Source organism: Nyctibius grandis, chromosome 6 (assembly GCF_013368605.1).
Source record: "Nyctibius grandis isolate bNycGra1 chromosome 6, bNycGra1.pri, whole genome shotgun sequence".
Classification (NCBI taxonomy): Eukaryota; Metazoa; Chordata; class Aves; order Nyctibiiformes; family Nyctibiidae; genus Nyctibius; species Nyctibius grandis.
In genome coordinates this window covers 58,827,594-58,837,824 of record NC_090663.1, presented here as the reverse complement: position 1 = coordinate 58,837,824, position 10,231 = coordinate 58,827,594, and the positions used below count along the sequence as shown (strand labels likewise).

At 47.1% G+C, this 10,231-nt stretch overlaps 1 protein-coding gene across 5 annotated transcripts in view; it reads left to right on the top strand.

The window, feature by feature from the left end:
* Positions 1-4,749: 4,749 nt before the first annotated feature.
* Positions 4,750-10,231, top strand: part of TRMT10A (tRNA methyltransferase 10A) — a 21,429-nt gene continuing 15,947 nt past the window's right edge. For 3 of the 5 annotated variants that reach the window (XM_068402560.1, XM_068402559.1, XM_068402555.1), the window contains exons 1-5: positions 4,750-4,835; positions 6,185-6,486; positions 7,507-7,669; positions 9,588-9,659; positions 10,142-10,216. In XM_068402560.1, the coding sequence (XP_068258661.1) occupies positions 6,266-6,486; positions 7,507-7,669; positions 9,588-9,659; positions 10,142-10,216 (531 nt within the window). In that variant the 5' untranslated portion in view covers positions 4,750-4,835; positions 6,185-6,265. Of the gene's footprint in view, positions 4,836-4,907; positions 5,084-6,184; positions 6,487-7,506; positions 7,670-9,587; positions 9,660-10,141; positions 10,217-10,231 lie in introns of those variants that run through there. The other 2 variants (XM_068402556.1, XM_068402558.1) reach the window with 2 other exon arrangements.

Here is a 10,231-nt window from a genome sequence, read left to right as displayed (position 1 = left end):
GCAGAGAGAGCTGCTGGGTCAGCCACACTGTTTATCTAGACGTAGTAAAGGTCAGATTCCAAATTCCACACTCAGGTACTAAGTTCATCAAAGGACTTTCAGTTAATTATTAAGAACTAAGGTAACTGGTGGTTTCTACACCATTTTATTGATCACCTCAGCTTTCATTTTTTTAATAGTGAGCCCGCACAGCCACATTTCTGAGCAAGGGAGCCCACCTCCACTCCTCTGTCTGAACAAAAGGGCGATCAGGACTGTTGCTGCCAGGGGCCAGAACCTGACCACTGTCTCCACTGTCTCGGATCAACTCTGTGAGCAACCCCAGAGACAGATGCTTTTTAAGGGTCTTCCTGGAAGCAGAAGTACATGGGATTTGTCAGTGCCATCGCAAAAAGTGATGTTACTTTGTTACGGAGACTCAGACATGATATCAGTTCCTGCTGTATTTTATTGTACCAAATAAATTGTCTTTCTTTCAGCAGCCCCAGCCCCCATCTTACATCATCGCGGTGGCAGAAGTTAGAGACTCAAAAGATGAGATAAACCAGCCATTCTGTCCCACCTTGGTGAAAAGTACCTGCTTGGCTGAGTCTGGGAGCAGGGCAAACCAAGCCCTCTTTTTCACCTCTATTTTCCCCTTTTTTCACACTCCCTTCACCATCTCCCCTGATAAGCCCCCAGATGACTAACCCACGTGCTTCCCCGTTTCCTCTGAGAGTAAATCCCAGGCCACCTCACACTAAACCTCATGGCTGCAGGGCTCACTAAAGGACCTTGTTGTCCCTCAGGTGCCGGTGGGGCAGTAGGTCACCCCTCCACGTTCCTTTGCACTCCCCGGGTGTCACAGCCTCTTCCCCAGCACACAAAGCCTCCCTGGCTCTGCAGGGATGGAGGATCTGGTCCTGCTTGTAGAGGAGGCACACCCATGAGCTATCACCACACTCTTTTTCTCCACTTTCAGAGGCTGCTTTGACAAGATGATGAGCTATAGACACCCCAACTGAACCAATGACACCCGAGGTCGTGTTTAGCTGCTTCCAACAGGACATTTCCGTCACCAGCTCCTCTGTATTAGTAAGGGATCATAAGTTGAGGACTGCCTTCGCCTTGAGTCGTTGTCCTGGTTTGGCCGTATAAATGCCTCCTCTGTTGTGTTGCCGTAAAAGACAAACCAAGCACCATGGATGTCAATCATCGCCCAGCAGTGGGAAACAACAGGTCCACATCAATGCTCCTTGCTTATACTCTTCTCTCCACACCTTGTGGAAGTCCCCCTGGGACCTCTTTGTGTGTTGTGTGTGCGTGTGCGTGCACATGGGAGGGAGGAGGTTACTAGGAAACCCAGGGGACTGCTACTGCTTCTTCCAAGTTTGTGGTATTTATGCTGCTTCCCCAGCGCAGGCTGTGACATGCTCCTGAACTCAAGGGACTGAGGCAGAAGACTCCAGCTGATCCTTTTGCTGCGTTTGGTAAACAAGGAGCTGGCCAGGCTTTCTGTGCTTCTTTGAAAAAACTAAGGACGCTATCTGTGTGCAAAACCAACTCTGGCTAGAGAGAGACCAGAGGTATGGATCCTGCTTTGGAAATGCAACATTCACACTTCGCTGACGAGGAGGAGTTGATGTTGGTCTGAGATCTGGAGAGGAGCAATTGTCCTCTTCTTACACTCTTGGGACACAGGAAATGTATTTCTTCCTTGAAATAAAGTTATGAAAACAAAAGGGCTCTCTTAGACACTAGAATATCAGCGGCCAGATCCCCTGCTGAGGTAAATCGGCATATCTCTTTGGACAACACTGGCGTAGTGGCAATTACAGAACTAAGGATGTAACCATCATGCAGAGAAATAGCGTATATGCATTTGCATGTGCATATACATATACACACCTATATCGATACCCATGATGCATCCTTAGTATATTCTTCAAATGTCTTAAAAACCGGAGGCTTGAGCCTCACCTCAGTTATGGCCAGAGTAAATCAGCAGGGACTTCCTTGAAGTCAAATTACACCAATGAAAGAAGTGTTGCGCTCACCAAAGTCCATTACACGCAGAGGCTGCAGGATCAGCCCCTAATGTACGCTTCACGCCATGCTGGCATATGTACTGGGGTCAAAGTATTACTGTTGCTGCACATTTTCCAGAGTCCAAACTATAAGGCTCATATCTTTATATGACCTAATAAAACTAATGAGATTTCCTCACATCTCCTGAGGCCAACAAAATGTTTCTGTCTTCTCTTCACAAGTGACAGCGTGAAGATCTCGGTTTTCCACTCAAACTTTCAGCTCTGTGCACCAAAGTACCCAAGTCCAGTTGCCGTTCAGCTGCTGCCTGTGTGCCCCAGCCCCCGCTGTTTTGGTGACTAAACACCCCCAGGTTCTGCCACAGGGGACAGGGGGAGGGCGATGCCCAGCCAAAGCACGGGCTAAAGGTGAGTCGTGCCTGTCACTTGCGTCCTAAGCCTTGCCTCAAGAGTGCTGCAATCAGACCTGGCCCGCAGAGAGTGATGTCCGTGTCCACACCTGAGCCCCCACCGAGTACCTTTTTTCCTTGCTCCACACTCTGCCGCGCGGCCTGCAGTGCTGTTTGTACAAAATGCTTCCAATATGCGGTTTCAACCATGGGTTGTTGAGTTTGTTCTGTTGCTGGGGGGAACTCACCATTTGAATGAGCATCTTGGAAAGCCTTGTTATGGCTCTATCAAAATAGTGACATTCAGTTAGACAGCTCTTTCCCAATATTTGCTACTGCTCAGGTCTTTGTTTTGCTTTGTCACCACTTGGCACTTGGGCAGACTTCAGAAAACATTGCATTACCCTGGATCAGTGTCTGAGGACATGGGGGTCTGGATTAGCAATACTGCCACTTTGGAAAGTGCAATATGAGAAAAACAGATTTATAAATCAAAATGCGTAAGCAGTTTCCTCATTCTACAAAAAAGCACATCTGAATAGTATGTGAACTTGTTAGATGCCTTTTTGCTTTTTTAAAAAAGCAAGCAAGCAAATGGGCTTCTATTGGTAACTGATCTGCAGCCTTTAATGACCAAAAGAAAACGAAGGATTCTTCACAGGGACGTGGCGCATTTGGACTTGTGTGATGCTGGCGTGTAAAGCCAGATACTAATAGTAACACGAGTGAGGTTTTAAATAGATGCCAGCAAAAGCAAATGCAAACTTAGCGATTTTTAAAGTCACGCAGGGAATAGGAATCACAAATGAAATCAAATATTACGGCAAATATTAAATACCAACAGCAGTTACAGGTCAGTGGCTTACTATAGTGACACCATACAGTTCTGTGACTTTAACATAGCTGTAGTAAACCTGAAACCAGCACTAGAACTGAAAGAGTGTGTATATCTGGAACCAATGAAACTTGAGATAACTATTGATGCAGATGAAAAGGGTATTATGGTAGCACGCACTTGTATGTTTGCTAACTTTGTGTGCCTCATTAACCAGGGGCGAACAGATATCTACATATTTAGGCTGCCCCAAATATATTTTTCTCATATAATATAATCCCGGTCTCCAGAACTGACTCCCGTACCAGGGCAGCATTCTTTCATGAAGTTATCTGAAGGCAAAAGAACGTCACCCTTCACTGAGTATTGACACTGGAGTTTCAAAAGCTAATCGGCGGTGGCCTTTAAAAATATGAAGCGTGAAGGCGCGTACCCCTTTTTAAGGGGGCAGAGGGAACACGGCATTGCTGGGGCCCTTTAGAGCTAGAAATCTGCTCTGAGGAATGTCACCACTTAAAAATACTTTGCTGGCCCCTGCGTGAACTCAGTAGTGTCATCAAAACCATCAGATAAAAATAAGGTTTTCGTACTTTTCGCTTCTGTTAATCCCGTGGAGCCACCGCACCGTAAGGAGGGGGAAGCACAGCTTTCCGCATGACTCTCAGCAGGGGCATGACAGGAGGAGAGGAAAGGGCCTCAAGTTGTGCCAGGGGAGGTTTAGACTGGATATCAGGAAAAATTTCTTCCCCAAAAGGGTTATCAGACATTGGAACAGGCTGCCCAGGGAAGTGGTGGAGTCACCCCCCCTGGAGGGACTTAAGAGACAAGTAGATGTGGTGCTTAGGGACATGGTTTAGTGGTGGACTTGGCAGCGCTGGGTTAACGGTTGGACTTGATGATCCTAAAGCTCCTTTCCAACCAAAACAACAATTCTATGATTTCAAAGCAATCGGCTCATCTGTGTACCTGCCTGCAAGGTCAGGCCCTAAAGGCCCCTAATGCCTGGCCAGGGCACCCACGTCCACCCTCACTCACTCTGCCGCCATGGCGGGGCCGGCAGCTGCAGCCACCGACAGCCAACCTCGGCTTGTCAGCGCCTGTTCTAAGCAACGAGGCAAAAACGAGAAACCCCCCCAAACCACGACTGAACTTCAGGTCATTGTTACGCTTGGAGCTTTTTCTTTTTTTATTTGACTGGAAGCTGCGCCAGGTGAAACCAGCGCTGCCTCACAACGCGGCGATCAGTGTAAGCCCCCGGTGCCCAGCGGGACCGGGGCGAGAGCAGCTCCTCGCTCGCCCGCCCGCGCAGGCGGCAGGCACGGGTCCCGCCCGGCTGCCAGCCGCCCGCGGGGCAGGGGCGGTCACTCAGCACCGGCGCGGCGTCCCGCGCGCCCTCAGCGCCGCGCGCGGCCGCTGCCCGTTGGCGCCACGTGACCGCCGCCCTTCGCCCGCCGGGATTTGCAGTCGTGGCGGGCGAGGAGGCGTGCGCGCGTGCGCGGGGAGGGAGGCGGCACCCGGTTGTTCCTCCTCCCGCCGTGCCCCGCCCGCTCCCCAGCGCCGGGCCTGCGCGCGGGGCAGCTGACGGTACGTTGCAGCGCCCCCCTCCGCCTCCGCTACCCCTTTGGGTATTGGGGAAGGGGGTGTCGGGGGGAGCTGGGGTGCGGGCTCGGCTTTCCTCAGAGGGAAGGGGGGGAAAATGGCGGCCTCCCAACGGCCCGGGGAGCGTGACCCCCCCTGCCCACGCCCGGCTGTCGCTGCCGCCTGTGAGGGGGTGTCACGGCCGCCCCCCGGGCCCTTGTGGGCGGGGGTGGCCGGTCCCGGTGAGTTACGAGGTACTGCGGCGCGTGAGCAAAACTGAGGCGTGTGTTTGTGTATGTATAACGTGTGTATCTGTAGACGTACGCGTGTGTCCGTGTGTATCCGCGCAGACACAGATGTCCGTATCTACCTCGGTACGTGCGGGGCGCGCGCTGCGGCGGCTGCAGGGGCGCGTGCACCTCGCCAGGCCGTGCCGTTTGGCAGCGCGAGCATCTCGGCTCCCCGGGCCTTATGTCTTAACAGCCCCACGCAGGGCAGTCGGGGTGTCTCAGCTAAAACACTCGTGGTTTTCTGGTGCTTTGTGTGTTTTCCGGCTCTTCTGTTCCCGACGAAGCCGGGGGATTGGTTTTTCTGCACGTTGGCTCTGTAGCTGCAGTGTTCTCCGCTGAAGAAGTTATCTTTGGGAAACTGTGCGGGTGTTGAGCACAGGGGAGCTGCTGGTATGGAAAACTAATAGTTGGCATTGGAAAGGAGAGGGTATAGTTGCAATTGATTTGAACACAGAATGTTTTGCTGAGTAACAGTTCAGTCTGTTCGTGCCCTTACTTCCTGTGTTCTGTCCCCTGATAGTGGCCAGCGTCAGTGGTTGGCCAGTGCCGTTGGTTCTCAGAAGAAATAAAAAGTAATTTTGAAGTGGTACAACTTGTTCGCACTTCCCCCCCACCCCCCAAATGGCTTTAGTCTCTTTAAAATGATATTTCTCTGACATGCTGCCATAGTTATGTTGCAGGATACCTCTTTAATTTTTTCTGTTTGTGTATTTGAGGATAGTTTGTGTATCCGTAATAGTACCGCTAATGTTTGGGTTTTTTTACATTCAATCCAGTATGATTCCCTACTTCTGTGCAGTTGTGTTTTCACCAAGTTTTTAATTGGAAACTGTTGACTAGATTCAGATGTAGCAGGCAGAGTTTTAGACATGATCTGAATACAGGCTATAATCTCTCTAGTATTTTATATGTTACTGTTTGCAGAAGCACTAACTTAGCTTTAACCAAAAAAAGGCCGTCTCTTATTTACTATTTTTTCTCTGTTCAGGTTTATGGTAGGTGTAGAGTGATTTTTGTTCGAATCGAACTTCTTGTTAATAACACTCATACTATTGTTTCTTACAGAATTGGTGAGGGAAAAGCTTGCTTTTAGTGAAATGTTTATCACGTGTTGAGAAAGAAGTCAGTAAACCTGGCCAAAAGCTAATGTCATCAGACACGCCAACAGAAAGTCCAGAGGTGCCAACGGCAAATACCATGTCTCCTGAAGTTCCGGATGGGGAAGGAAAGGTGAAGTCAAGTGACAATCCAGTAGAGAGACGGGAGGCAGGCTCAGACAAGGAAGAATGCCTTGAGCCCATGTCCAAGAGGCAAAGGAAGAAGCTATTGAAGCAGAAACGGTGGGAAGATCAGAAAGATCTACGGAGGTATGGTTTGCAAAATAGCTTTGCTGGGATCAGGTGTACTATTTAGTGCTAATAATGACGCTGTGTCAGCAGAATTTGTATGTAGATTGCTTTAGCAAATCAAGGCAGTTGAACCAGTTTTCTCCCATGCCAGGTTTAAAGCAGTAGTCACAGGCTATTCCATCTGCATATCAAGAAGCTATAAAGGTAGGCATCCTCTCTTCATACTAGAAGTGTTCCTCAACTTGAAGAAGATATCAGGAGGGATTCAAACTTGCATGTTTTTGGTTTGTCAGAAGGGAGCGATAACGTGTGGCCTTTTTCCTTTCTGAATGGGCTGCGCTCTCTTTCCCTGATGCTGTCAGACTTGGTGACTTACAAAGACAGTGGATAAAAAAAAAATTCTTTCGACACATGAAAGGCTGTGCTGTAAGTTATGTTGTCTTATCATCTGTTAAAATAGTTTTGGAAGATGATGAGCTTCTGTTTTATTCTGTTGTTGAGAGAAAGCGTATCTGCAAATGGGCTGATCGTGGTTTATCCTCGTCCTGCTGAATGCAAAGTGTTCCTTCCCGAGACAGTGGCTGTTAAAGTTGCTGTCTCTGAAATTTGATCTCCCAAGTGCCTGCTCCTATCGGGGGAACAGGGGGGAAGAAACAATTGCTTCAGAAGCCTTTTGAAAAGCTGTTGGTGAAACGGGAGGTAAATTGCCTTCCACATTCTAATACTTCAATTTTGGCAATCTTTCTGGTTGCTCCTGTTATGAGACCTGACTCGAAGCACCCTTAAATCCATGAGATTCCCACTATTGACTTCACTGAATTTGTGTCAGGTGTCTGTCTTGGTAGGTATATACAGAACTTCACAAAGATGGGGTATGCGTTGCATGCTGATACCAGCCTAGCACAATTGCCAGCAAGAGGGTAGGTTTAAATTACCACAGCCATGGGACAACCACCTTGAGTGTGCATTTATGTGTGTAACACGTACCTCAGCAGATTTGGCAGCGCTTTTTGAAGATTGATTTGTTTGTTTATTTAGGCAGAAACGAAAAGAAAAACGCCAGAAGAGAAAGCTAGAACGTCAGTCCAAACTGGACTCCAGTAACGAAGGGAATGACAGAAAGCGTATGCGAAGGGAAGTTGTTCCTAGTACGCTTCGCCTCATTGTGGACTGCAGCTTTGATGACCTGATGGTGCTAAAGGTAAAAGAAACTTACCCATCGCATGGCATACAAACGTTGAAAGGTTCTCCAGTGACAGCGTTGATGCAATGTCAGAGCACAAAAACTGGAGAGCAGCTTTCAGAGCACAGTAAGCATGTTTCAGATTATGATGACTCCCAGAGCTGCTTACGTCAGTTGCTGAATTTTTTAGGCTTTGGAATGTACCTTTATATAAGCTTGCCAAAGATTTTGTTTGCCTTCATGGAGATGCAGTAAGTTGGTTTGATTCCAAAACCAGGAATATAGAAATGGTTTGTGCCTTGTGTTCACCACGAAGTTAGATGCAGTTCTGCCTCAAAATGGTTTGGCTAGAGGGGCTGCAAATGCCACATTCAATTACTTTCTCTTTCAAAGTGGACCTGAGGCTCCCAAGCGTGTTAGTAAGTATTTGTGGAAATGAGAATCTTGCGCATTATGAGGATACTGAGCTTTTTCCCTCAGTCACACGAGAGAGAGTTGGGACAGGAGGACACTCTTCAGCCTGTCTCTAAAATTTTAGAATGGATGAAAGAACAGGTGAGATGATTGCAGGATAAGTAAATATGAGAAAGATCATCATGATACCCAACCACTGGTCAAGCTGCTTGGTGTGGTCTTTTGAGATCAAAACAGCTTTAACTCTACCAGCAAAGTACGTTAATCTGCAGTCTCCTGTAAGAGTGCAGCGTTCGGTTTCTGAGGCAGACCTCTCCCCTCCCTGTTACCCTGAGCCCTTCTGCTGCTGCCAAGGACTTCACTGCCCTGCAGGACTGCTTGAATTCAAGCTTTTGCAAAGCCCATCTGGCTACCTGTTGAGTGTAATGCAGAGCATGTGTAGCACTAGTGGAGGCTAGTGCCGCTCACCACCAAATTTTTGGGAAGCTTCAGTTGGAGTTTTGGAACTTGATTCCCTGAGGAGGCTTTCAGCAATGCCCTAGAAGAGACCAGAGGACCCCCTTGATAGTTTTGGAGATGCTGACTGGGCGTTTCCTGCTGAGCTTTGTCCTTTGTAAAACACGTTTCCTTCCTTGGCCGGGCAGAGCCCCTGTTAGGCCTGATGTAAAACCTGGCATTTCTGCAGGTGTTTGGGAAGGGTGAAGCGTTGTAAGTGAAGACGGTTGTGGCCTTTAGCGGTGGGGTTAATTAGACGCTTTCTCTAGTGTCTGTAAAACCTTGCACTGCAATATTGTAGTGATAAAGTCCAGTTTACTTAAAGTCCTGTGGAGAGATCAAAACATTCTCGAAGCACTACATGAATCAAAGCACTATAATGATGTTTCATTTTAAAATGGGAACCAGTTATATTTACAAAGCCCTGCTTTTGGGGCACTGAGAGTAAAGCTATGTAATATAGCTTACAAAAACCATCATTGGCTAAAAATTAAGTATGCTGCGTTTTAAGTAGTACTAGTTAACTGTTGTCCAAGTTGCCAGGTCAAAATGCCGGAGCCAGCCACTAAATTATTTGCGTTGTTCTGGGGTTCTTCAGGTTAATTATGCGTATTTAATTTTCTTAAATATAAACTGTGTATTCTCAGGGTTTTCCCATGGGTGAAAGACTGAGTATTGTCACAGAGATAAATCTGCTTGATTCCTCAGAGTATGTTTGAGTATGTTACTCCATAGAATTAAATCCTAGCGATTTTTGTTTGTTTCTTAGAAAAATGCAAATCAAGCACATGTGTAGAGGTGTCTAAATACACCTGTGTGGAAGAGGAGTGTGTTTTCCCTTGTCGGCATGATACCTTCACAGTGGGGGTTTTTCCTCTCAGGGTCTGATGTCCACACTCTCTCAGTAGTCACTTTTGCCAGTTAAAAGCTTCCTTTTTCTCTCTTTAGCTTCTGGCTGGCTCGTGGTAGAGCATTTTGTGGTGGTCTGTCTGAAGGACTATGTAAAAACAAATTGTGTTGTATACAGGATGTTAAGAAGCTTCACAAGCAAATTCAGAGATGTTATGCAGAAAACCGCAAAGCATTTCATCCTGTGCAGGTATGTTTGAACAAACTGAGCACTGACTGTATTGCCATGTACAAAGCACATGAGAAAGGCAGCTGTGGCCCAAGTGGTGACAACTGTAGTAGAAAAAAAACTATTTAAGCCGGCTCTTTTTAATAGGAAAATTGCATCTGTTATAACAGATTAATTTTCAACCCACATGTTATAAAAGTCCCTGTATATATATATGAAAAAGTATGTGCATGCAGATGAAGGGTGCGGGGTACTGGCGTGCCACTAAAATGCTGTTGATACTCAGTTTTATCTGTGACAGATTTAAAAAAACGTGACTCTAAGTGCATATTTGTCTTCTAAATGTGTCACTTACTGTATGAATATGGTCTGAGTACCGCTTTCAGCTGAAAAATAATGAAGAGTTTTAGCTAATAGTTAAGGGTAGAAGAAGTCTTGTACAGAGAGGAAAGGGGCATGTTAACATTTCACTATTTTGTACCTCTTGTTTGTTCTTTTTGAAGTTTTACTTGACCAGCCACGGGGGACAGTTGAAGAGCAGCATGAATGAAAATGACAAAGGATGGGTGAACTGGAAGGTGAATAATGGCTAT